Source organism: Alosa pseudoharengus, unplaced genomic scaffold (assembly GCF_046254945.1).
Source record: "Alosa pseudoharengus isolate Yale_2024_CS ecotype anadromous, Long Island Sound unplaced genomic scaffold, YU_APseudo_1.1 YU_APseudo_1.1_scf_13, whole genome shotgun sequence".
Classification (NCBI taxonomy): domain Eukaryota; kingdom Metazoa; phylum Chordata; class Actinopteri; order Clupeiformes; family Clupeidae; genus Alosa; species Alosa pseudoharengus.
The window spans coordinates 25,235,873-25,263,477 of NW_027468598.1; the positions used below are offsets into that span (position 1 = coordinate 25,235,873).

At 45.7% G+C, this 27,605-nt stretch overlaps 2 protein-coding genes across 4 annotated transcripts in view; one reads left to right on the plus strand and one right to left on the minus strand.

Moving 5' to 3' along the window:
* Positions 1-1,762: 1,762 nt before the first annotated feature.
* On the minus strand, positions 1,763-25,471 carry ankrd13b (ankyrin repeat domain 13B). 2 transcript variants are annotated; one of them, XM_076281596.1, is made up of 16 exons: positions 24,933-25,471; positions 12,216-12,351; positions 11,600-11,724; positions 10,832-10,877; positions 10,562-10,705; positions 9,800-10,028; positions 8,614-8,680; positions 7,651-7,732; positions 6,812-6,876; positions 6,386-6,516; positions 5,804-5,961; positions 5,339-5,518; positions 3,748-3,911; positions 2,579-2,694; positions 2,368-2,406; positions 1,763-1,981 (listed from the first exon to the last, which is right to left on the minus strand). In XM_076281596.1, the coding sequence occupies exons 1-16, from the start codon at positions 25,038-25,040 to the stop codon at positions 1,813-1,815; spliced, it is 1,959 nt and encodes a 652-aa protein (XP_076137711.1). In that variant the 5' UTR covers positions 25,041-25,471; the 3' UTR covers positions 1,763-1,812. The 2 variants fall into 2 exon arrangements, with proteins under 2 accessions (XP_076137711.1, XP_076137710.1); XM_076281595.1 differs by lacking the exon at positions 2,368-2,406 and having other exon boundaries at positions 1,763-2,014; positions 2,618-2,694.
* A 392-nt stretch (positions 25,472-25,863) lies between these two features.
* The window catches only part of git1 (G protein-coupled receptor kinase interacting ArfGAP 1), a 30,368-nt gene continuing 28,626 nt past the window's right edge, over positions 25,864-27,605 (plus strand). For both annotated transcript variants that reach the window (XM_076282670.1, XM_076282671.1), the window contains exon 1: positions 25,864-26,402. In XM_076282670.1, the coding sequence (XP_076138785.1) occupies positions 26,351-26,402 (52 nt within the window). In that variant the 5' untranslated portion in view covers positions 25,864-26,350. The remainder of the gene's footprint in view (positions 26,403-27,605) is intronic.

The window sequence follows — 27,605 nt, forward strand, 5'->3', positions numbered from 1 at the left end:
CCGGTTCGTTTGAACATTGCAGCACTTTTTCCTTCTATCGGTCCCCTCTGAAATGTCAGGACCCTAAGGTTCGTGACGATGACTGACGTTTACCGTTGCGCCTCCTAAGTGACAAAGTAGGCTATTGTGTCGCAAAAATTGGGGGAGGTTGTGCAAGGCACAACAAACAAGAACAACATGTTTAAAATGGTTTATTGACCAGCAGAGCTCTACAAAACATGTTATGGTTACATCCTATGATCGTTATCCAACTGCAACAAGTGCCCTCTGGACATACTGGGTAAATCTAGCGTCCAACCATTATTTCCTCCTCACTCCATCCAATACATGTATCAACATTTACAAATCAAACCACACGTTCGAATACACTGCCAATAAATAAATTCTACTAACCCATTCCATATAGACTGGTACACCACAGTTTCATTCATTGCAAGTGCATGGGGAAAAATTTGACCCTAAACATTTTCTCATTACATTGCCTTCAAGAAGCAGTAGTTCAGCACATATATTACATCTAATATACAATGCTGCAAAATCTGACATCCATACTAAATATTAGACAGCCCTTTTCTTAGTCAGTGAACTAAAAATACAGCATTGTATCACTTCTTTCAGTTTGAGTATGTTGTGCTTAGTTTCACCGTCATCCATTGCTCTCCCTTTTCTGGCTAATGTAAGCCAATGGAAAGCTCTATGGATGTTAAATTAAGAAAAGTGTATCCAATGTGGAAGAACTCATATTCCTTTATCTGAGGTATCATCATCCCCTAACAATATAATATTTAGAAGGTAAAGACCAGAGAGACCAACATAGCACCATTTGTAATATACAAGTAGGAACATGTATTAAGTCAGGATAAGGTCTGCTTTTGTAATGCATTGAATTTAAATGGTGAGAACGAGGAGATGAGACATGTTTTGACTTTTCAGCCGACTGTCACTCTAAATATCTAGACGTTTTAATTACACAAAAAGTTCCAACTTTCCATCTTTTTTCTTTTGACGGTAAGGAACATCTGTTTCACAGATAGACGAGGGCCAAAAGACACTGGCAACATGTCATGCTGACACCATCTTGGACTAAGATTAGCTGCCAACAGACCTTCCTTCCCCTTTGGAAACAAAGCTAATCATCTTTTAATGTTTTCCTTAAAATTAACAGTCATCACAATTCAACCACCCATGTACAAGCTAAATACAGTACAATCATCATTTGTGCAAATAATGACAAAAACAGGATATTACCCATTTATTTTAAAAGTGATAGATTTATGTCAATATTGTACCTATATTGTATTGGCCACACTTTTGTCCTTGACCATGTCCTTTAAGTGCCCAGTGGTGTCCGTACAGAGTACACCACTGTACACTAGATAATGGCTTCCAGAGTGATGCTTAAGTCAATAAACCCAGGAGAGATCCGGACTTGATCTACTCACTGTAGACCAGGCCAGTCTAGAGATTGCTCAGAAGGATATTCTTCCTCCCCCAGGTGTTCTTTTTTTCTCTCTGTTCGCATTGTTGTTCCGGACTCTGCTGGACACCATGTAGAGGTTGTGTGTGTGTGTGTGTGTGTGAGTGTGTGTGTGTGTGTCAGTCAGCCAGCATCTGAGTAGCTTCTTCCTCTGAAGGAGGAAGAGGAGGAGGAGGAGTGGCGGGTGAGGAGAGGGGGACAATAGGTGAGGAAGGGGCAGAGGTTGACTCACCTGTGCACCCTTCCCTCTCTCTCTCTCTCTCTCTCTCTCTCTCTCATTCTCTCATTCCCCTCATCCTGCACCAGCAGCCCAGGTCACCGGTGGCCCCGCTGTCTCACTTCTCGGTGAGCGAGAGCCGGATGATACGCTGGAGCTCCTCCTCTTCCTGTCGCCGGCGCAGCTCGGCCTCCTGCTGCTCGCGCGCCGACAGCTCCATGGCCAGACGCAGCTGCTCGTCGTAGCTGTGCGACGGCGGCTTGCAGGGCGCGGGGCAGCGCCGTGGACTAGCCTGGGCACACGGCTTGTGCTGCGGCGTCCTGCAGAGCAGAGGGATAGGGATAGAGAGAGAGAGAGAGAGAGGGAGAAAGGGACGGAGTAAGAGAGGGGGCGAGAGAGAGGGAGGGAGGAGGACAATAATTCAAATGGAAGACAGAGGGCTAGGGGAGAGGGAGGAAAAAGGATAGAACATGAAGGGACAGACAGGCATTTCCAACTTAAAAAGCTCAAAATGCGCAAGAAAGTTTTTGATGTGAATGTAAAAATAATGGACAGGTTTTGAAGTTGGCCAACAGGGAATTACAGCTCCTTCTCTAGATGCTGACAGCTAGATGTACTGAAGCTACTAAGAGTGTGTGTGAAAGACTGCAGGCACTGCACACAGAGAGCAAACAGTGGAGGAGAGAGGGAAGCCGGCGGAGTCGGTACAGGGCTGATCCGGAGGGAAATTAGGAGTTTTGGCGGCGCGGAGAGAAGAGTCAGCATAAGCAGTACTGTTCTGGGGGGGCAGAGGCGGGGCGGGGCGGCCCCCATGTCAATAGTTACATTGTGTGGAGTGCATGCAGGATGTGCCCTTCCTGCCGTGTGTGCGCGGGACTCGGGACCGCCGAGTCAATTCGGGGAGTGAGGTAGTGACTGCGGACCTTTCCACGCGACCGGGGTCGCAGGAGAGCGGGTGCGTGCCGGGCTTGCTGTTTGTCAAAGCCTCCCAGATGGTCACCTGAAGGAGGAGAGGGAAGGCCAGAGAGAGGAGAGAGAGGGAGAGAGGAGAGAGAGAGAGAGAGAGGGAGAGGGAGAGAGAGAGAGAGAGAGAGAGAGAGAGAAGGAGGGGGGGTACAAGCACAGAGAAATGCATCATTTCTCGGGGCGGATTTATAGAGCTTTGTCCGAGGTACACAGATTACACATCGACTGCCTCTTCTCTTTATTTGAACAGAACAGAGGCAAGCCACTCAGAGTTGTGGAGTAGCAAACCACACAACACCTGGAGCACTAGCACAACACCTGGTGGTCATCAGGCCTCTTTGTAAGAGCACTTGTCTCTCAACACAAAGACTGTAGATTTGAGCCTTAAAATATGCTACAGACCAAGAATTGCAAAGCAGTAGACACACAGACACTAATACTTGTGCACTGGAAGACCATTCGGCTAAGCCTACTGTGCACCTACATGATGAAATGGTAAAGTCAGAACCAAAGATCTTAGAGCAGAGCGCTCTAGATTCTTTGGTCAGAACCATCACTATATTCGGTTGTTAAGTCCGACGTCACGGGCACAACAGCTTTTTGGGCAAAAAACATTTACTAGCGCAGTCAGCCAGTTGTTGTAAACCTTGTCACCATCACCTACGTTTTATTGAGGGTAAAACAAAGCCGGTTAACTCTAACAGAGCAATTACTATAGCTGTGCAGCCAGATAATACAATCAAGAGTTACGTGCAGGCTTCCGCGAAAAATAGGATTTTATTAGGTTGAGGAAACAACCTTAAAGGCTACACTGAATAGCGGAAAAAAATAGTTTATTTTACTGTCTATGGAGAAAAACGAGCGGCTCTGAAAGCCGTTGGACCCGGAAAAAAGATTTATTAGCCTATTATTGCATCATCACTTAATAACCGAATAGAACGTGACATGTACAAATTGAATATAGTATAAATTAATGCATACATCAGGTCACCATAACAGTAAAATCCTAACTGAATGAACACATAGTAATGCATGGCCACAGCTGGACGTTGATGATCATTAGTTCCCAAGATGGAGAGATGCTGACCTGGTCGTACTCGGAGCCAGCCTCCAGTAGACTCTGCTGGATGGCGAACTGCAGCAGGTCCTCCTCCTCCTCACGCATGTTCTCCCTCTGGTTCCCCCCCAGCACTGTGTAGCCTGCAGGGGCCTCGAACACACACGGGGAGATCTCGCCGCCACGACACGAGGCTGACACGTCAAACACACACACACACATATACACACACATATGCGTGGCGCACTCACACATGCACACATATAGATACAACCCCCCCCCCCCCCACACACACACACACGGACAGACATACACACACAGACACAGACACACACACACAACAGTTAACAATTAACACATACTAATTAAATTAATTAAGATGAGGGGTCACAGCAGTCAGCTTGTTGTCAGCCGTCTGATGATGTATCACATGAATCATTTGACTGCTGGGATGAAGGATGGGAATGTCAGTAAAACACACAGTCTAATGCACTCCAGCTTAATTGCTTTAGTTTCTTGGTAACTGAGATAACAGATGGATATGGCCTCTCCATCTGTTACAACAACAAAAAAAACCACTGCGGTATGCGGTAATCAGGGGCCTATATTACAAATAAAGGTCAACATATCCAAAGGCATGTTTGTTTGCTGGCTTGGCACACCCTAACAACTGCAGTCGAGCATTTATAAGCAATGTCATGATAGTGGTCATCAACTCTTTAGCTCAAACCAGAGTTTTCCGATCCAGCTATGAGTGCATTCACAGGCTTGTTAATCTGGGGCGCGGTGCCCAAAACCATTACAGGTAACAGGTTAGCAACAATGGTTTTGGGAAAAAAACACTGACTGTTAATCTGACTATAATCACAATTGTGAATTCCGGTAAATTAAGTAGAAGTATATATACTCTAAATTAAGTAGAAGTATATATACTCTTTTGATCCCGTGAGGGAAATTTGGTCTCTGCATTTATCCCAATGCGTGAATTAGTGAAACACACTCAGCACACAGTGAACACACAGTGAGGTGAAGCACACACTAATCCTGGCGCAGCGGCGCTCGGGGAGCAGTGAGGGGTTAGGTGCCTTGCTCAAGGGCACTTCAGCCGTGCCTACTGGTCGGGGTTCGAACCGGCAACCCTCTGGTTACAAGTCCAGAGTGCTAACCAGTAGGCCATGAGATGGTATTTTTATAAAGATGCCCATCAGGGAAATAGTTTTGTCTGTTTCTGAAAACTCTGGCCTGAAAACTCAGGAATAGTGATGCTACTTTCTAAGAGATGCTAAGAATTGATTGAATGGCAGTGCATTTTGATCTGTTATCTCAAACATAACCTTCTTGGGAGTAGGTTAGTTGTTCAGAATAAGTTACCATTGCAATCCAAACTCCAAAATCCTGCTTCGTAATAAAATAAAAGCCCCTGACAGGATATCTGACATGAGAACATCCAGTCAAAGTTTTAAGGATTATGCACGGTTTAAAACCAGAGAAATACAACCATATCACTAGTAACCAAAACACACACACACACACACACAGACACACACACACACACACACACACACACACACACACACACACACACACTCAGCAATGTGAAAAGCGGAGCAGGGTATCTCACTGGTGGAACTGGAGCTGGACACGCTGGAGCAGTCGCTCCCTGGGGACGGCGTGTCCGTCCTGAGGCCATCCTTCTGGCCCTCGGGCTCAGCCTCGGCTCGGTTGGCCATTGCTGCATCCTCGCAACCGTTCAGGTTCCCAAAGGTGATGCGCGCGTTCAGGATGTGGTAGATGGGGATCTCTGGAGAGGGGAGATGGGGATGTGCGTCATGGCAACCCGAGCCCTCAGCGCCCTCAAGCATACACACAACACACTTGAAAACAACCATAGGGATGGACAATGAACACACACATTGTCCATACACACACAATGAAGTCTTAAACATGTACACAGATTCTAAAGACAGAAAGAACACTGAAAGATATGTAAATACTCTTGTATGTGGATAGACAGACAGACACACACACCACACACGCACAACACACACAGAAACTCAAATGTTTCACACTCGGACGTGTTTCTCACCGATCTTTACAGGGAAGCCGGGTGGGAGGCGGAGGGTGATGAAGTCCCTCAGCTTGGCGAAGAGGGCGTTGGAGATGGCCATCAGGTCAATGATGGGAGACACCTGGTCTGCCAGGGACAGAGGGTGGGACTCACAGAGCCACAGCTTCGCCTTAAACCTGGAGGAACGTAGTAACACTTGACACAAACACACCAGACTGATATAATGAAATGCGTATGTATGACACGCCAATGGCCACTAGCGTGTTATCTAATGCATAATAGTATTTTGGCATGTTTATCAACGCCATAACCCTAACCCTAGAGGCCGCCATATACTTGGTGTTGCATACACACGGAAGTGAGACGATAAGTGGCGTGTCTACGCAGCGTTGACATACATGCAGATAGCTCAAAATGTGTGCAGATAACACACCAGTTGGCTATTTTTGAAGTGGCGTGTATGTTTACGCAAAGCCATGACGCCACGTTGCAGACACAGACACAGTAACACTTGACAACCTGCCCTCATACACAACAGGATGCACGAGTGCAGAGTGTTGATGGGTGGATGTGGCAGACACCACCTGTCCAGACTCTCACCTCTGTGTCTTGGTGGTGAGGTGGCAGGGGTGTCCGATGTCTCTCTGGCCCAGGGGCAGGCTGGGGCTGAAGTACTCCTCGGCCGTCAGCGCCGTGGGGTTGGTCACCGAGCAGGACATCTGGGTCTGCTGCTGAGAGAACAGTACAAACACTTCCAATAAAACCACCCATCAATACTGGATACTGAATACATGGACGCCAGCTGAAGAGACCAGCGGTGGCAGTGGTGGGTGGAGGAAGTGGTTGGAGGAGGAGGGGGGGGGGGGGGGGGGGCTTTTTTTTATTAGTTTGTTTCTTCTAGTCTCGCTCACATAAATATTGACAGCAGGGAGAACGAGTGGTGATTCAGTGGCTTTAACGAGCACATTAAGCAGCGGTGTAATGAGGCGGGAGGTGAGATGGAGGAGCGGGGTTGCGTCCACTCACCCCGTTGTTGGGGCCCATGTGCTGCTCAGCGATGCCCAGGAAGGACTGCAGAGGCGTCTTACCGCCTGAGGGGAGAGAGAAAAACAAAAGACGACAGCGGAGAGTGGATATTACCGAAAGGAGCAAGCACAGACACACACACACACACACACACACACACACACACACACACACACAATCAGCCTGGCTAAGAGCAGACTCACAGGCACCTGGTTTTTCTCTAGATTGGGAGGGACTGACTTTATGTGGATCTTAAGTTAAACCAACCCAAGACTTTGGGAGGACAATCCACGAGGGACTGACTGCAGAAAACTGCCAGCAGACACAGAGGGAGACAGAAACAGAGAGCTGGGAGAGAGAGAAACAGGGAGAGAGAGTGGGAAATAGAGAGAGAGAGAGAGTGGGTAAGATTGTGCTGAGTGTTTGAGGAGTGCTGCTCTGAAGTGTGTGGCGCAGAGCAGACTTCACAGACGACTGCAATGTTTGCCCGGGGCCATTGGTTGGTGCTGCTGGGTAGCTCTCAGACGGGAAAGGAGAGCGAGAGCGTTTGGCTCGCCAGCTGAGGCACAGCCTTCAAGAGAGCAGGCATTTATGCGCATATGGTCCCACCGTACTGAAATAACATTTGCAAATGAGGGCATATGGAAAAAGCAATACGGCCCATCTCTAATGGTCTACAAATAGCAACTGCTCACAAACATAACAGCAATATCATTATTACATCAGACAGCGTATAGTGAGTTGCATGAGGGAACTAGACATAATTGTTTTTTAATGGAAATGTGTGTGTGTGTGTGTGAGTGTGTGTGTGTTGGGGGTTGGGAGGCTGCAGTGTCTACCTTTGGGTTTGGCTTTGAGTGGTTCACTGAGGTGATCTGTTCGGGTCCGGGTGATCAGCTCCACGTTCGAAGCTGCATAGACCTGTGTCACACACACAGACACACACACACATTTCCATTAAAAAAAACGTTTGAAGCTGCATAGACCCGTATCACACACACACACACACGCACAGACACACACTCCTCTGATTAAATGCGATGAGATCAAAGCAATCCCTGGGTGACGTTTTTGTGCCTGAATAATGCAGCAGCGTCTCCTGATGGTGCACTATCCCTTTAAGAGTAGGTGATGTCACCGTGCAGAAGAGAAAAGCTATTATTTCACCTGTCTGTCACTCCCACCCCTTCTCCTCCTGCATGACTGATGGCTGTTATGAGCGATGTCACCGAGAGCCACTGCTAAGGTTTTGCTCAGGCTTTCAGGTAGCCGTTCAGGTCAGGCTATAGAGACAGCTATTAAAGTATACTGTAAAACCAGAGTGTAACAGCTAAAATGTTTGATCTCTCTACCTGAAGAAGAACTATGTCACAGAATGTGAGTACCAGCCACTGACTGATGATGTGAGATGTTTGTTGTTGTTTATGTCTTACTTAACAATATTCTATTTATTTCACGTATGGGAGAGATCCTTTGATCTCCATAACTGCTGTTTGATCATCCCTGCACTTTGAGCAGCTTTTGTCACTGGCACCTCACCATCCACTACCTGTTCAAAGCAGACATCTCTCACACACACACACACACACACACAGAAACACACACACAGAGAAACACACACACACAGAAACACACAAGGATGGACACACACACACACACACACACACACACACACACAGAGAAACACACAAGGATGGACACACACACACACACACACACACACACACACACACACACACACACACACACACACACACACACACAGAGTAATAGATGTAGAGACCTGGGTGGATGTCTCGTACCTTTGACTCGTACCCATTCACCACCTCTGTCTTCTCACTGCGCCAGCCCAGGATGCCCGTCTTGTTCCTGAGAGAGGGGGAGCCACACACGCACGCAGGGTGAGCCGATTAGATGGCACTGTGGTTTGAGGTTGGCACTCCCTGTGCCTCGGCTAAGAGGGCGATGTCTATTACTGGCACCCAGCACTGGCACCGCTAGGATGTATGCAGATAATAAAATAATTTGCAAGGGATGTTTTGGCCTCGGCTCAAACGAGTTCATCTCACTGTGGAGTCCAGCCGGCATTGCTTCTCACCACTGCCCTTGCCTCTCAGAAGTGTGTAAATACTGTATGTTTGGGCTGCATGAACTTGGAGGAGATTGGACTAAGGATCTGAGGATTTTCTTTGCTCATTTTTACAGAGCTAAATGTGCTACTTTAAACCCCCCTAATGGAGGGATCATTTTTTGGTTACAATTTTGAGGTAGCCAGCTTTCATCTGTGAGAGAGCCTTCAGAGTACAAAGAAAACTTTTGCCGATTTTTATTGTTCATAAAATTAACAATTACAGTAGACTACATTTAACACACTCAAAGGAGACTTTTACCAAACTTTCATACTTTGAAAAATGAAACAATTAAGAGGCTGGTTTCCCCTCTTTACCAGTAGACTACATTTAACATTGATATCCACATGACTGTGCTCCACACGTACTGTAGCCTAGAAATCTAGACGCACCCTAGCGGCAGCAAAGTCTAGCAACTCTCCGTTGGCTTGCAAGCTGGAAAAATTAAACTTCGATAGGGCCAATCACATTGTGTATAGAGTCTTTAGGCGGGCTTAACATAATGATTGATGGCAGAGTTGAAACGGTTTGGCGTGAATTCCCTGCTACTTGAAAACAAAGAAGGTGGATGTTGCTGTTGGCGAACAGCGTGACACAAGTTAAGCTTTTTTTAAGTTGGCCTAAATTTGAACTAGCCAACTAGCTCCGCTGGTGGGAAAACGCATGGGAGTCATGAGTTGTAGCGCTATCCTATTGCATGCAGAGGGAATGTGAAAGACAACCGATTATCCCGCCCCTCGGACTGAGCACTGCGAATGGTGAGTCCCCAGACCCTACATTTTAATGTGGGTCTGGCTGGTCATTTAACACAAACAACCCTATGACATCCTCCACGCGCCTTTTGCCTTGTGCCTCTCACCTCTCGAAGGCGATGTTGCGCGTGTCCAGCTGGGTGGTGACCACGGGCGCTCCGAGCCGCGCGGCCACCTGCTCCTCGGTGGGCTGCAGCGCTCCGAGCCCCAGCAGCCCCAGAGCCCCCGTGGGACCCCGCCGCGAGGTCGGCGACGACGCCAGCGATGACATGCACAGCGTCTCGCAGAACACCAGCTGTCGGTCGTGGTCCACCTCCATCACCACGGCACTGGAGTCTGAGGGACGACAGCCCAGATGAGGAGAGAAGAAAGGGAGAGAGAGAGAGAGAGAGAGAGAGGAGCAGGAGGAGGTGTCCCAAGGGTATTCATCAATCAAGGCCAGTTGGTTGGTGTTAAATCAACTCGGACAGCGTTGAGAGCACTATCGGTGTTGTCCCCTGTCCGCCCCTCAGCAGAAATCCAGTGTTCTCCCATAACCTTGATGGTAATTTAAAAGTAACCCCTACACTCAAACTTTCTGTTCTCAAAAGTTCTGTGAGAAAAGACTCTACCTCAAGGATCAAACCCAGCATCGCATCTGATGTCTGTTTCTGCCCATCCATGCGTCACAACACAGCCCAGCTTTTGTTTATCTGGCTACTGTCAGCTACATCACAGCTACTGGCATTTCAATCTCCATTTCAATCTCTCTCTTCGTAAAGTATGTACTATATTTTCCAAATTCTTAGCAAGCCCTGAACTGACTATGAGAGTTAGCAGTGATTTAAGAGTTGAGGATGTTAGAGGAGGTTTATGGAGGAGGACCACACCTTGGCCACGGAAGATGAAACTGCGGTTTCCCCTCTGCCAGGTCATCTGATCGAAGCCCATGAGGGTGGTGTCCACGCGCAGACACTGACCACTCTTCCACACGCGGTACGTATCACTCGGGCAGATACGAGACACTAGAGGGACTGAGAGAAGAGGAGAAAAAGGGAAAAAAAGGGGGGAAAAATCACTCCTACAGACCTCATAAACATTTAGAAGTGTCCCATGAAATTTAATACAGAGGAGGGTTTTCATTATTTTTTTTTACGTACCCCAGCTTGTAAACTCCCATTTCATTTCGACATAAAAATCCGGGGCCTGAGAAAAATCCAGAGAGAAATAATGAGAAAGAGAAGAGGAGGTGGAGAAGGAGGAGAGAGCGAGTGAGAGAGACCAGAAGATCAGAGCAAACAGGGAATTATAGGGACTGAGGCCATTTGAATGTGAGTCGCACAGGAACTGCTGGACAGTGACAGATGGACGTCAGGCCAGAGGGGACATTAATAATACAACCACGGCACAGAAGCGAGAGAGAGGGGGACGTAGAGACTGAGAGAGAAGGAAACAGTCAGCGAGGAGAGAGAGAGGGAGAGAGAGAGAGAGAGAGAGAAAAGGAGAGAGGGGGGGGGGGGGGTGAGGAGGCTGCTGGGTGAGGATGAGTGATGGGCTACACATCTATCACCCAAAACTACAGCAGCGTGCGCTCAGTGGCGAGACAGAGAGGGAAGGAGGGAGGAGAGGAGGCCAAGATAACAGGTACAGGTGGAGACACACACACCGGGACTGACAAACACCAAACCCTGGTGCTCCGGTACCTCGGCCCGGCCTTTACAACAACCTGGGCGAACATTCCCACGAGACACTTAACCACAAGTGAGTCCAAATGGGGGCATGAGCCAGCATGAAATATTTGTACCAACCCAGATGACCTGGTCTCTCTCTCTCTCTCTCTCTCTCTCTTTCTGTATCTACAATACAACCACACACATTTAATGCAACGCAATCTCGTCCATATTTCATGAAGTGGTTCTGTTGACTACCTGACGGAGTCGCTCCAGTAAGAGGGGGATCCCTGCCAGCCTCTTGGCCGTGCGCTGGTAGTCGCGGTAGCTCAGGACCAGGCGTACCAGCTCGGGGTCGCGTGTGCTGATGGCTTCCTGGAGCACTGGGGGGGAGGGAGAGGGAGAGCCATGATGAGCTCTCATAAGAGGAGCGCCACCATAATGATTGACCCTCTACATCTCTCATCTCTACATCCTGTCGTCTTTGCTCATTTATGTGCTCCTATATTCTTTGAGGATACAATATAAACCATTAGGGTGGGTCTCTTATATTTGATTTAAGATGGGTTTCAAGAGTAGAAGACCAAATTATTTTGCTATTACAGTTTTCATATGGATTGCCATATAAATAGACAATAGATGTATGACTCTGAGAAACCCACATCTCCAGTGTCAGCAGTTTCAGCTCACTACTACACTGCACGCTAACAGGCAAAAATAACGCACTGGGTCAAACAACATTACATAGCTGAATTCCACATAAACACATTTGCATTCTGAAACAGGCTGATGTTACACAAGGGCGCGGGTCACATAAACCCGTGGGTGTGTAGAATGACGTCTGTGTCTTAACAACACTGTGACCGTTGTCTACCTGTCCAGCCGTTTCTGTTCTCCTTGCTGACGTCGGCCCCGTGCTGCAGGAGCACCCGAGCGCAGTCCAGGTGTCCAAGCGTGACGGCCAGGTGCAGCGGGGTGCGCCCCCGAGGGTCCAGCGTCTCCACCTCCACCTAGAGTCAGAGGGTGGGAGGGCACAGGGAGATGGAGAGAGGAGAGACAATGTGAATATTTCACATTCATATCACATTGCCAGAGCACAACTGGCATTAAGAATGTGTGTGCTAGTTTCAAAGTGAGAGAGAGAGAGAAAGATCGAGACTGAGAAGTGACAGGTGCTAATTAAACCTTCCCATTCGCATGACTGACTGACACAACGCTGGCTCACTGTGAATCTGGGGGGCAGAAACACGATAACCAGTGCCCAGGCGTGTATCGGCATACTGTGGCTGATACAGTGCAATTTACTTCATCCAGGACCAATCCTCCAATGTGAGAGACGACGAGCCTGTCAGCTGTTTCAGTTCTGTGGCAGGTTTTTTTTTATCTTCTCTCTTCCAGCCTCTCACACACTTCCTCAACCTAGTTCTGCCTCCAAGTGACAGGCAGATACAGTGGAAACAGACTCAGATAGTTTGGATGAGCATCTAAAAATCCATCTGCCACGTATAACTTCAGACACAGCAAGGGCTTTGATGTGATTTTTCAGGCCCTGGAGTTTTGGAGGCTAGCCGACAACCTATTTTTCATAAAAAAAAAAAAAAAAAACGATTTGGCCAGCTACTAAATAAAGACCTTTTTTTCTCTATTTTCCTACCGATGCAAATTATATTACGTAGAATTTACCTACACAAAAGGCATGGTTCACTGTCTTTTTATTTACATCTTCAGAATGTGTTTACTTAGCAGGGATGTCTATGCAAAGTGGCTTAACAGTAGAGGCATGGACTTCCATTAGTGTGAGGGTCCCTTTTACAAGCATTAGGCAGTAACTAGGGAATATAGATGCTTCTCTTCACACACCCAGAAATCTTACTCTGAAGTTATACAATATAGACGGTCAATTAGCTGGATTATTTCCGTGAAGGTGAATGCAGGAAATGTTTGATTGCAGTCATTTTCAGGCATTTCAGGGGTATTAACTTTGTATAGGTATATTAAACGGGCAATGGTAGTCATTTGTTATTTTTACAGTACCTACTTAGGAAGAAATTGTTCCCCACATATCACTGTGCAGAGCTATCAACAGTCAAGGTAAAATCACAAGCTTTCAAATCCCAAAACAGGTGCTTAGACTGTTACGCGTGTAAGCAAAAAAATAAAAAAATAAATAATAATAAATTAAAATAATTAAAATAAAAATCCCTAGAAAAATAAAAACAATTTTAGTCTGTGGCCTACCACACTTCACCCTGAGCCTAGAGTCGGCATGAACTGCGCCTCGCTAACAGCCACTGAGCCTGTATGTGGGCTGATAATGGCTGAACCTCAGTCTGCAAGGTGGTGCACTAAAAGCTGCCTGGGGCTGGCTGATGGCTGCCTAATTGAAAAAGATAAGAATTCCTGCTCTCCTTGAACATCTTAAGATGACATTAAGGTATTACTAATATTTACAAAAGTCGATTACAAATATAACACAAGTACATTGCATCTTGTTTGCTCTTAGATGGCCAAATGGCTCTATTTAAAGCTCACAGGGAAAAGGTTCCACTGCTTGCTGCACTGCTCATCACCTTGTGACTGGTGACGTGGGTGAGGATTGACTGTAGTCATCAGCTTGCATCATATCAGCTCTAAGCCCCCACCGTCGACTTTGTGTTAAGGTGTTTTAAGCAGCTGCATGGAAGGCACTAGGGTTAGGCAAAGGTTAGGTGCCTTGAAGTCGACGGTCGCAGCGCTGCCTTGAAGTCGATGGTGGGAGCTTAAAACACCATCGAGCGTCAACTTCAAGGCACCTAACCCTAGTGCCTTCCATGCAGCGCTGCCTGGAAGACAATGCTGGGGGCTTAAAACACCAAACACCGCAGTCCACTTCTTACTTGGCTACGCAGTCATTGCTCCTTGACTGCTAGGTTTTAATATAGCACAAGCATATTTTGGTTCTCTCACATATCTAAGGTGGTGACTGTTGTGTGTTGATTTGTCTCTCAGTTCTTTCATCGTGTATTCATAATAAAACAAATATCTATGGTTTACAAGAGCTTAATTTACATTTACAGTGCCATACCTGAATACCTGCCTTTGGGGATTTCATCATCAAAGCACATAATATTGGGTTTTGTTCGTTCCTATACAGGGCCACCCAAGGGTGTAACAGAATCATTAAAATCTTCAGAGAATCCAGAGAAATCTGTGTAAACAACGGACAGGGCTGAAAAACTACATTTGGATGGTCGTAATTGTAGGGGCACAGGAAAAAATCCAATAACCATTGACTATGAAAACAGTTTGGTGCTCCATCCACAAATGCTGGTTAAGACTCCACCATGCAAAGAAGAAAGCATATTTAGATATGATCCAGAAATGGTGCCATCTTATCTGTGTGTCATTCTTTTAGGAAATCATGGACTCCACATTCTCTGCACTAAAGAGGAAAGGGACCGTCAAACTTATTATTAGTGCAGTTCAAAAGCCAGCATCTATGATGGTATGAGGGTGCATTTGTGCCTATGGCATGGGCAGCTTGCACATCTGGAAAAGCACAATTAATGCTGAATCTATACAGGTTTTGAACAACAATATGCTGTCATCCAGACGACCTCTTTTTCAAGGAAGACCTTGAATACTTTACGGTATTCTGTACATATTACAACAGTATGGTTCTATACAAGTAGAATCCAGGTGCTAAAATGGCCTGCTTGCAGTCCTATCACATAGGGTGCATCCAGGAATGAAAACACGATTATGCAGACCCCTGACTGATGAGCAGCTGAAATCCTCTATCTGGCAAAAATGGAACATTACATTACATTCTTAAGACTCCGGCAACTTGTTTCCTCATTTTCCGAAGATTTAGACTGTTGTTAAAAGCGGTGAAACAACACAGTGGTAAACATACCCCAACTTTTGCACATGTTGCTGACATCAACTTCAAAATGAACATATATTTTCCAAAAACATGTTTCTTTTTCAACAATCGATATGTTGTCTTATCACTATCTTCAACTAATTATAGGGTTTACATTATTTGCAAATAATAGAATTCTGGTTTTATTTACATTTTACTGTGTCACAATTTTCTTGGAAACAGGGTTCTTTAAGTAAGGTCTCGATCTTTAAACTAAGCTAAAATTTGTGCCTGTATTGCAAACAGCACAGCATAGAGAGCATAGAGAGATAATCATTCACGATCCACACACATGCACACTCTCCCTCCCTCTTTCTCATATGAGTAAATATATTACAGCATGCAGAAAGAGGGTCATTGATTGATCATCCTGTTTATAATATCTGACAGGAACCAAGGTCATTATTGTCAATAAGGCCGTGGCGTCCATTATAATGATGACACGTTGCTGGGAGAACAGCAGCAGACTTAATCAGTATGAGAAAAGTGCATGTTTATTTACAGAGGAACTTGAAGGGGAAAGTTGGCAGTGGAATGTGTTTCTGATGAAAGGAGAGGCTCTGTGAGAGCATCAAGGGGTGAATTTGCCTGTCACTTTAGACTGAATTAAACCTAGCCTATCTCTTAGCTGGTGCCTTTTTATTTTCTTTCCAACTTTCGATAAGTATTCCTTGGAGGTCACAGCTAGCTGTTAGGGCATAGTCTGTAATCCATAGCAGTATTGGTGGCTGGTGGTAGCATTAGCATTTCTGCTAACCTGCAGTCCCTCCTATCTATGTGCTTTGCATACACAGAGTAAATGGCACCCTTCTTTTAGGAAGCTTCCTCATTAGTTAAAACAACATGGCCTTATCACGACTTTCCGTGCTTACTTCAGAGTCAAGGACAGTTCCAAGGGCTTTTTTCCCCTTGGAGAATCAACTTTTCCCAGCAATAACCCTGTTAAATTTAGCTTACATGTTCCATAAAAAACTGCCTTGAGTACCATCTAAACTGGGATTTTGAATGTAGGTGGTGTTGCTGAGCAAGCAAATTCATTATCATTTATAGCTAAATTGGTGTTTCTTGAATAAAATGACACTACAAATTAAGCAATACAAAACCACTGTACTAATTCATAGATACATTGGAAATAAACTATGAATTATCAAGTTACAATATGCCAGATATTCAGATAGTGTTTTCATAGTAACGACTATAATACTACAACAAAACAATACTACAATGAAATTTGTGAAATTTACCAGTTTAGATGAATGACTTTGCTGATAATGAGTTGATCTGTTTCACTAATCTAATTAACAGTAACCCAAAGTTGCTCTAGGTCATAAACCTGCATGCCTTTTTGGCAAGCAGCTGTGTGATCTGTCCTGCCTCTGCATGCAAGGCAGCTGACCCTGTGAAAAGTTACGAAGCAAGAGTAATTAGTTGCCCACAGCAATTTGGAACTGAGAGGTGTGACAGCTTCAGCAACTGAAGTTGGCAAGAGCGCAGCCAGAGGCGTTAAATCTGACATCCTTTTCGAGTAGACCTCATTAGGAGTCAGTCACAAGTTGTCTTGAGCTGGTAAATCTGATGTTGGCTTTACTTTGATTAAATAATTAAATAAATATATGTATATATATATGGACTCTGGCTTGGTATCTGTGCTGGATTTCAACATATTGCCAATGATACCAGATGCATACGCATTACACAAGTGTGAACATACATGACCATAATGTACTGTCTACGGAATTGCACTAATGGTGTGCTTTCCTACTACCAGCACCCAAAGATAAACACACCCACAGTACAGACACACACACACACACACACACACACAGACTCACACACACAACAGAGCATCTCAAGCGCAAGACATAGTGCAATGGACCTACGCTGCATGTGCGCTTAGTACAGCCCATGCTGAATATGAGGCAGCAGCTGGAGTGTTGTTTTGCTACTGGAACGAGCCAACCTCCCACGTGGAGCCTCTGCCCTCCCCAGCCGTCTCTCTCTCCACTCCGCACCGCACCGCACACCTCCCCTCCCCCGGCACCCGGGCCCCTCCGCGCTAATGAAGCAGCCTCGTTAGCCACGCCAGCAGCCTGCCGTGCGCCCGCCTGCCAGCAACTGGGGCCCTCGCTCCCAGTGGCCAAACAACGCCAGAAAAACATCGCAATTCTCAGAGGGAGGCAGAACGAGGTGAGGTAAAGGAGAGAGAGAGAGAGAGAGGGAGAGAGAGAGAGCGAGAGAGAGATAGAAAGAGAGGAGGGGGGAGGTGTGGAGTTGGTGGGTGTGAGTGGAGGCAGATTACTATAGCAACTGTAGAAGAAGAGAAAGAGTGTGAGGAGGAGGAGGAGGTATGGGCTCCAAGCCGTGGCTGAGGAGGCTGAGCATCAGCAGCATCCTGGTGAAGTGCAGCAGCAGCAGCAGCAAGATAGTGTGTCCCTGAGTGATGGCTCTTGTGGCTGCCCAGTGGGGTTCTCAGCTTGGCTGCTGGGGCTGACACTGGAGAAGGAGAAACAGTCTGGCACAGACGCACAGAGACAGAGGAGGCTGGGTGGGGGACGGAAACATCCAGAAAGCGGGCCGGAGAGAAGTGCTGTGTCAGGAGAGAGAGATGAAAGCCGAAGGAGACACTGACAGTCAGGGCACAGTGTTGTACCCCATATGGTACAGTTAAACAACATACCGCCCAGTAGACTACATAGTAGATTACTGTGAAACTGGATGTCTGTCATGGGTAAGGAGGTTGACACAAGCAGTGGAGAGAGCTGCTGGAGGGAAGTGGAAGAAATAGAAACCACACCAACGCCGATGGAAGACAGTGAAGGGAAGAGCAGTCTAGGAAGCATCAAACTGACAGCAACTGCCCTTCTAATGACCCGGCTTACTCTTCCATACACACCACTGACAAACTCGGGCAGGGTCACTTGTCACAGTGTCTCAGAAGCAGTGACAGCTACACATATGTAAGTAAGTAAGTAAGTATATATACTCTTTTGATCCTGTGAGGGAAATTTGGTCTCTGCATTTATCCCAATCCGTGAATTAGTGAAACACACTCAGCACACAGTGAACAGTGAACAGAAGCACACACTAATCCCGGCGCAGTGAGCTGCCTGCAACAACAGCGGCGCTCGGGGAGCAGTGAGGGGTTAGGTGCCTTGCTCAAGGGCACTTCAGCCGTGCCTACTGGTCGGGGTTCGAACCGGCAACCCTCCGGTTACAAGTCCGAATCGCTAACCAGTAGGCCACGGCCTGTGTGCACTGTACACCAGACCACAGCTTTGCTGGGGGAAAAAACTCCAAAATGCAGACATGGACAGAATCCACACACAAATCAATACACTGTGTGCACATTAGGCAAAATATAATGCCATCGCCACAATGTAATGTGGAAAATGCTCAGAGACAGCGCCCAATGTCAAGCAAGACATTTTTGTGGATTTTATCTGAAATATGATGGGCTTGCAGTAGCCATAAATAATAAAGGGCTGGTTACAACACTCACTGTGTAAACAGGTAATACCACTAACACAGTGGCATACATGCTTAGTCATATGTGAACAATGCTAAACTGACACATGCCACAATGCATGCAACCATGCCAACAGACACCCCCAAAGACTCATACCCATGAGAATGTTACATCATGCTGGGGGTCCCTCCTCTTCACAGACACCTTGAGGGCCTCAGCGTCACCAGCGGCCCCAACCCACCCCCCTCCCCACCCCACCGTCATGGCCTCCAGTCTCAGTGGCTTTCCTGGTTGGGAGCTGCATTATTGATAGTCATCTCTGTCTGTAGCATCTGGCCCTGCACTCTCTCTGCCTCAGCTAATGTTCTCTGGCAGCTACTTAAGCCAGCATCAATCTTTCATTGTGAGCCAAAATTGTGCGTGTGTGTGTGGGAGTAGGACGATCATCCATGCACATATGTGCGTGTGTGTGTGTGTGTGTGTGTTTGTTTGTGTAGCATCTTAGGACAAAGCATGCGGTTAAATAACAGGTAGGTACTGCCTTCTGAGCTGACACGGGTACATAAAAGTATGTTTTACATACACACCAGGAATAAATAACACACATTCAGCACTTGCAGTAAAACCCACTAAGCCTGGCAGGAAATGATTTCCATACTTCCATGAATAATTTTGAGACCCAGGTTTTCTCTATATACAGTATATACTATATATGCTAACACAGTGATTCTGTGTTAGACCCCCAAATGGGGTCGCCAAAAACTTTCGTGGGGTCGCCAATTATTTTCTGTATTCAGTCTGAAATTATTATTAGGTGAAACAAAGGAAAATAATATTGGCCTTTTCTGCCTTTTTCTTATTTACACGCAGTTAAGAGATCTGGTTCAGTCTATGGGCTACTGGTCCGCTGATAGAACTATCTGCTCCCACTATGCAAACTCAACTTGTTCCCGCTATTTTAAGTAAAACAAAACAAAAGACATAGGTAGCCTACTAGCCAAAATGGACAGGTGGCTACTTAAAAAAATTAACAAAAGCTCGGAAGTGCCATACCAGTGCGTCTACTCCTCCGTGATCGTCAGATGGGACAAGTCTACAGGCCGGTGAGAAAAAAAAAAGGAACAAACGGCGCGTCGGCTTTATCAGAAATAATTTCTGAAATATGCATTCACTTGCCAAGTTAAAGATAACCTCGACCACGCACAATGTGTGATTTGCGGCGATGTTCTGGCGAATGAGAGCTTAAAACCTGTCAAAATGAAACGACATCGCAAAATACAGATGTCGGCTCAGCACCGTGGAGGAAAATCTCCGTGTCGCCGTATGCAGCATTCCTCCTATAATTAACTTGCTATGTTCACGGAAGCATGCCCACCCTTCCCATTGAAATTGTTAAAGATAGTAAACCAGAAAAGGGAAATAAAAAAAATATTGTTATTGTTATCGCCATAAATATAATTAATGTAACGTTGTAGGCTTAATGCTGCATGTGTGTGTGTGCGTGCTTGTGTGTGCGCGCGCCAGGGATGGATTACTGCACGGGCCTACTGGGCCCAGGCCCAGGGGCCCAAGGGGTCAGGGGGCCCTGAAGCTCAAGCCTTTGCATGGAATCATTGCCTCAATATCAACAAATCAGGATGTAGGCTATGAATCTGATTGAATTTAGTATTGGCCATCCCCAAAATGCACCAGAATACAGGAAATCACATCAAACAAATTAAAACATTTCTGGGGGAGGACCCCCAAAACCCCCTCCCACATATACGACAATTAGTGGGGGGCCCTTAATACATCTGGGCCCAGGGGACCGAAAGTTAATAATCCGCCCATGGCGCGCGCTACGCTCATAGCGCTCTGATCTGATATGGCGGCAGCCTACACTTGTTTAATCGTGATTGTTTGGTTTTCTCGGTTCTTGTTCATATGGAGTAAATAAAACAAATGACTTTGCTTTCTAGTTTTTGCTTGATTTAGTTGTTAACGTTTGAGGGGGGTATTTGAGTAAGGACTTAGAATGGGTTTGGGGAAAGTGGGGTCGCCAGACCTCGCCATACTTTTTTGTGGGGTCGCCAGACAAAAAGTTTAAGAACCACTGTGCTAACAGACTAGAACTCTTGGGAATGGAGCAGCAAGCCATGTGAGCTGAGTGATGACATGACAAGGTGTGAGGTCAGGTCCCATAGGAGAGAGGGCAACTTCTAAAAGCCTCAGTGTGCAAGGCCTGCTAACCAATCAGCATCTACCCATCAACATCAGTGCTCTATGGTCCTCTCCCTCCTCTGATGTATAGCAGCCCTTTGGTTGTGCTGGGGTGTTTGACTGGTGTCCAGAAAGCTCACATCCAATCTTTTAGCTCCTCTGAGATTGTGATTAGTTAAGAGCCAACACTGAGAAATCTCTGAGGGGAAACACTTTTTGTTATGCTGCCCAGAGGAAGGTACTACAGAGTGAGGTTATTGGCTTGTCCAGGTAACTTCAGGAATAACCGCTGATCTCTGAAAGAACACTGCACCAAGTATCTACTGTTTCAAGAGTGACAAGTTGTTTTTAGATCAGGAGTACTCCTGAAGTGACCTGGGTAAGCCATAGCTCTCAGGTTGTTTAATACGTAGGTATATGTTGGTTTTGGCTTGAACTAAAGTACATCCAGTCATGCTGTGGCTTTAAGTGAATTCTGGTTGCAACAATCAGGATATTTCTCAAAGGGAGGTTCAACAAAAACAAATGTATTATAGCAATGATTTCAAGGTTTTGTTCATTAACATACTGTACATCCTGTGGCAACTTGGCTGCATCACTATCCAACTGACTTGCTTTCTGCTATTGATACAGTATTCTATGACGGCATCAGTGCTCTGATTCTCTGACCAATGGCATCCCATTACAGCTGCTGCAAAGAGATAAGACAGTTTCTAGGGAAGTAATGTTACAAAAGAACCAAAAATGAATTCCATCAAGCCAAATGTCTGTCAAGACAGGGTAAATCCACAGCATTGTTCAGACTTCTTTGCGTTGTTCTCTACATGAGGACAGACCAGTTTTGCATAATCAAATTTAAATGGGGGGGAACCTAGTAAGACCTTTAAAACAAACACCCATGCTAAGTATTGAAATGGAGCCTCTGTTGCCCATGAGGAAGTTGTATTCCTCAGCTCAGCTGCCAATTCCAGAAAATGTTATATGTAAGCTACTGTAAATGCATGATGCTCTCATGCCGTGCATTCCAAGAAGCATGACTAAGGACACATTTACCACAGTAGGCATTATCATGTTTTCATCTATTGATACATTTCTGCTATAATGAGATTAAATAGACTTGAGATATCTTCTGCTTTCCACAATCTAATGTAGTATTTGGGAAACTCATTTTCTTCCAGCCTTGGAAACACTTACTGTGTATTACAGTCACTCACACAAGGCTAAAAGCTTCCTTGAGTTAACTACATCTCTACCCACTACACCACCCTTCTACCCAAGGCCTAGGAAAGCGGCTCAGCTACAATTAGTATTGAGTTTCACTGGCAACCAAAATGTAGGAAAGTGCAGCTTTGTGTGTGTGTGTGTGTGTGTGTGTGTGTGCGTGTGTGTATATGAATGTGTGGTGGGGCTTACAAACTTTAGCCAGAATAAATTAAAGAGTGCAGAGCACTGGGGAAAAGTAGAATAGTTGAGTGTGGAAAAAACAGGAGTAGGAGGCTCTGCAAGATGCCTGGTAAAATATGGAGTTGAGTACCCCCCCCCCCACCCCCACCCCAAGCCCCTCATCCCCTACTGGGATGATGTCACATTACTCAGTACTGCTGACTTCACATTAAAACACCACTCACAGTGTCTAACTATTTCTCTCACGTCGGAGCAGCTTTTCCAGGGCTCATTTCTGGGCTTTGCACCGACTGCGGGCTGTTGATCATGAGTGTATGCCTAGGTAACACAGTTACGTTTTCATCACTCTATCTCTCACTCTTTCCATTCCCTGCTGTTTTTCTCCCCACCACATTGCTTCCTCTTTTCACTTCCTTGTGGTCAGCTGTCCCCAGTTCCTGTACTCTTGTTTTATGATACTGTCAAAGCAAGCTACAAAATGAGCTCCATTCTCTCCTGCACACCTCTTTTTTTTCTTCACTTCTACCCAGTCTGTTCTTTTTTGCTGCTGATGCTCTTCCTCTGCTTTCAGTATTTTGTGCTTGTCTGTCTCTTTATTGTTACCCTATACCAAGAACACATCCTGGCATGCTGGTGCAGCATCTTTGTTTTCCTTAACTGGTTGGCACCATGCCCTCTCTCTCTCTCTCTGTCTGTCCCTCGTGTTCCCTCTCTCCCTTTCACTCCCCTCTTCTGCTTTTCTTTAAGTCCTGAAGTGAGCAATCATGACAGTATCAACCCCCCCCCCCCCCCCCAAACACACACACACACTCCCAAAATCCCCCACAGAGATCTTCGCCCTTATTCCACCATGGCCAGACACGGGTCTTCAGCATTCACACCATGAATCTCTTGCCCATACATTCATCACTGGAGTGTATGCTATCTGTGCCAAAAGAGGGGCAAGATTACACTGTCAGCAGCCTGTAAATCTGGAAGACAGAGGGAGCCCGATAATCAACAGGGTAGGGGTGGAAATTATCACCCATATCACAGGGTTTAAAACAGCACATGGGAAGGTGAAAGATGTGTGTGTGTGTGTGTGATTGGGGGGGGGGGGGCTGACTTTTCTTCACTTTCTGTGTGAAGAAGCACTGTGCTGCTGCCAGATTTAGAGCTCAATAATGACACTCAGATGGATTGAGATCCAATCCCACAAGCTCACTGGTGTTCTCAAGTTCTTCCTTGCATGTGTGTCAGAGCCTACGCTCGCATATGTATGGTAATTTAAGCTGTATTTCTAGATTTGGCCTAGGTGTGACCCAACCAAACAATGACTCAGACTCTCACAAATCATGAACCCTACTCTAAATGGCAGGTATAAAGTGCAAAGTCTATCAAAACGTTTTCATGCATGAATTACATCTATCGTGTGGCATGTAGGAGAATTGAGGAGACTCATCAATGTTTGTAGAAGATCTTGCCCACATTAAGCTAAAATGCACCTTTGCTAAATTATTAAATTAGTTTAGTAAGACTTAGGTCGTTGCACAAATAAGGCCTTAGGCCTGTGTGTGAATTGTTTGAACTAGTCATGGTGCTGTTCATGTCTTGACTGGTGTAATTGATGACTTGGTTAGGATGGATATTGACCATTATACAGAGAATAAATATGTTCCATGTAGTAAACAGTAAACAAAATAAATAGTAAATAGAATACTGTAGGCTATTCATTGCAGTGAAACTAATCAAAATCAGAATATCGTGGTATTGCATATGCAATCAGGTCAGGGTGTTGAAACTCCACTCGCCAAGTTTGGCATAGCTTCTATAATGAAGTACACCTACTAGTCTGTCCTGTGGCTTATTTTTTTTAAAAGATATACCCATCTGCCTAGCTTTTGTAATACTGACTGACTCGGTAGCCTATTGTGCATGACAACATAACCTTTATAGAAAAGTAGCCTACCTAGTGATATAGCCTGGATGGCTGCATCCCAACGCGCCTTTCACTGTCACTATTTAGGATAACAACACTGTTAAAGATAACTTCGTTATTAGCCTAAACCTTGAAGTCGCTATTGCACGTTCTGTACAAATACAACTGTCACTAGTCTGACATTTTGTGTCGCAACGCTGACAGGTATCCTGGCATAACAACACTGCAGCGTAGCCTAACCCATGTTAATCAAACAATGATTGAATGAACAGGGTGGGTACTGGTGGAGATGGTTGAATTCAGAGAGCCTAGTCTGCAGAATTAATGACACAATGGCCACATCGCAATTGTGGGTGCTGCAATTGCCACAATTACATAGGCCTACAAAGAAGAATTTTGCAAGTATCTCGCCTACACAAATGGGTAGAAAGTGATGTACAAGAAATCGACGGAGTCTCCACAATGATACCAAGTCGATTCTGAACAGACCTGCCGTAACTGCTGGGAAATAGGCAGAAACTTGTCGATATGTCAGACTTGGCTACTTCGAACATCACTTGAAAATAATTTGGGGCTAAATGCTCCTCCATACACGGTAGCATAGCACACCTTCCCGTCCTGTCAGACATGACCCACCCATGAGCCAACTATTAGGATACAACCATCGACTGGTAGATGCTCGCTCCGCGCCTGTGCTCACCTGCTCGCCGGCTGATAGCTCTTTCTCCAGCTGCCGGTGTTTGTTGTGCCACACCAGGTAGTGCAGAGGGTAGCGACTGTTGTCCGGACTTTGCTTAGTGGAGATCATCTTCGGTGCATAGTTTGTCGATTGCTCCCAATTGGTTTCTCAGCTTGGTCGACTGCACAGATTAATCACTTTTTAAAATGGTCGAAAAGCTTTTTTTATTGCTATGGTTGAATTGCGAGGTATTTCTGGTCCAGCCCATACGCAAAATCCCTTCAGCATAACATAACGTTGATGGCTTTCTGGTGATAAAATAGCCTACGCTAATTTTGGGATTCTAATAGCCTATGATGTTACAGGGAGCTGTGTCTTCGTGGTTCTCGTGCATTCTCCCAAACCTCTTTGTGTAGTCTAGGCTGCCCTATCTTTTCTCGCTCTCCGCCTTAGCTCACAACTGACGCGAGTGTGCAGCTCCCCATCCCTTTTAACGGCGATGGTCTGATTGAGTATGATGCAGCTCGGTCGAGACTATCACGACTGCTTGGTGTATGTAATTGCCAACCACACAGTCACAGCCAATAGGTTTTTGACAGGCATGTAGTCTAGCCTAAACCGACTTGAGGGGTTGCCTCTTCGAAGACCATGTGAAATGACACTGATTTTAGCGCCTTTACCCAGAGAAAATGTCAACCTGTTAAAGAATAGCCAGGCAAGAAATGAAAATGATCCATTGCCTAAAACTTAAAGTATTTGCCTATAACGTTACCCTCAGATAACTGCTTTTAACATGCATGCCGTTGCATTATTTCGGTAATTAATGTGTCATTACGCATAATTACTTGAACCGCCAATGCGATATCAAGGTCTTCTTGCGCTCTCAGTTTCTCAGTCAATCACGCACTATCACGCCCATCGCTAAAGCCCCACTGGCATCGACAGATGAGCATAGAGCGCCACAGCAGCACCGCGACAGAGTGGGAACGGCACTACCTACATGAAAGTGCCATGCATTTTAATATGCCGTGTGTTGGGTGCATCTGTGAATACTTTTATGACCCCCACCCTTTTTCTTGTCAATGTAAAAGTGGACGTGTTCGAATTGGAGGCTGGAGCTATAACTTAGCATGAGAAACAATCCAAGTGTAGCCTGCCAGAAGTCCTGAAATAGCCAGAGGACCAGCAACCTTTGTTCTTGCATTTTTTCCTTTCCGTCCTTTCCTCGTAGTGAAGTAACATAAGGCATTGTTTCATGAGCTAAACAAGGCGAGAGGCAGCAAGAACAGGGGGTGACAGCCCGGAATACCACAGTTCTCGTCGCCGGCTTCCGGGGATTCGGGACGGCATCAGACAACTGCAGACGTCGCTCTTGGGAAGGGCGAGCATCAACACTGAGGAATAATCTGGATAGTCACGGATAAAGTAAACTTGGGGAAATGTCTAGGAAAGTCCAAAGAAGCGAAGTATGTGCGGACTGCAGTGCGCCAGGTAAGATAACACTGAAATATTGAATAAGGGCGTTCATGGGAGAAATAGTCCCAAATAAGCGACAAGGAGGTGGATAAGGAGGCCTGTATCCGCCGCAACAATCCTGGATCAACCTTGCAGGAAAATGGCGTAGAGCCATAGGCGACACGTTTTAAAAAGCAGTTGTTTGTTCTTTTATATGTTGTAGATGACAGTTTTGCGTAATGTAATGTTTGCAGGCCAAATACCTGATTAGACAGCTATTTCGCTCGTGTTTACATGTCACTGGACTAATCAGAAAGATTTATCGTATACCTGGCTAACAGCTAATATGTTGCTAGCTTGGTTGTTAGCTAATTTATCAGTCACATTGGCCATTGGTTGTGTAGGAAGGAACATAAACTACCTAACAGGTTTTTTTGCAGTTCTGGAAGTATTTGTGAAACCACATACACATCCTCTGCAGCTGTCTAGACAACGCAGCGGTTTTGTTTTCTTCTGTGTGGAAGTCACCAAGCTACCCAACACTGGCTAGCTAATGTTAACCCAGAACAGGAATAGCAGCTACTCGCTTGGTAGCTGGCAAGCTGCAGTAGCAGCTAAACCCAGAGTAAACCGATACAAGCTACCGTGGTCTGATGTGTGCACGGTTGCTAATTAAGGTTAATTTATTAACTAACATTAGCTGTCTGAAATAATACAAGTGCGCTTGCTTTTCAAACGCCTGTAACTTAGTTATCCAGCATAGTGAACGTTAGCTTGGGAACCAACTGATTCACCTAGTGCTAGCATAGCTATACAGTGTGAGTAAAACCGCTTGTTTTATTTCTCACTGTTACATTAACGTTACCGTCAGTAACGTTAGCTGCTAGGTAACTTGAAATAGCTTTCCACGAGTCAGTGCAGTATGCTCATATTTACCAAATGTTTGACGAAGAGAGAAGTAGTCACGTATAGCTTATTAGCATTATGGTTAGCTAGCCGTGTAGCTGCCCATCGTTACTCGCCGACGTTACTTTACCTGTGTAACTTAAAGTTACATTTTTCAAAATGAGCAACGTTTGTTACTTGCTGACTTGAAGCAGTAGTTGATTTCATGGTTCAGTAACGTTTATCTATCCTGTGAATCAGAAGGCATTTTTCGACAACACTCGCTGAGGTCTGACGTACTAAAGACTTTATAAAGGGTGTTTTACATAATTTTGTCAGCTTGGTAATGAGAGC

Excerpts from the sequence above, each read along its gene's own strand:
- ankrd13b (XM_076281596.1), bottom strand. The coding sequence starts at position 25,040 with ATGATCTCCACTAAGCAAAGTCCGGACAACAGTCGCTACCCTCTGCAC. Across the intron at positions 5,962-6,385 it reads CTCACCACCAAGACACAGAG|GTTTAAGGCGAAGCTGTGGC; the intron begins GTGAGAGTCTGG and ends ACGTTCCTCCAG. Across the intron at positions 2,407-2,578 it reads CTCCCCGAATTGACTCGGCG|CCCTGTACCGACTCCGCCGG; the intron begins GTCCCGAGTCCC and ends CCTCCGGATCAG.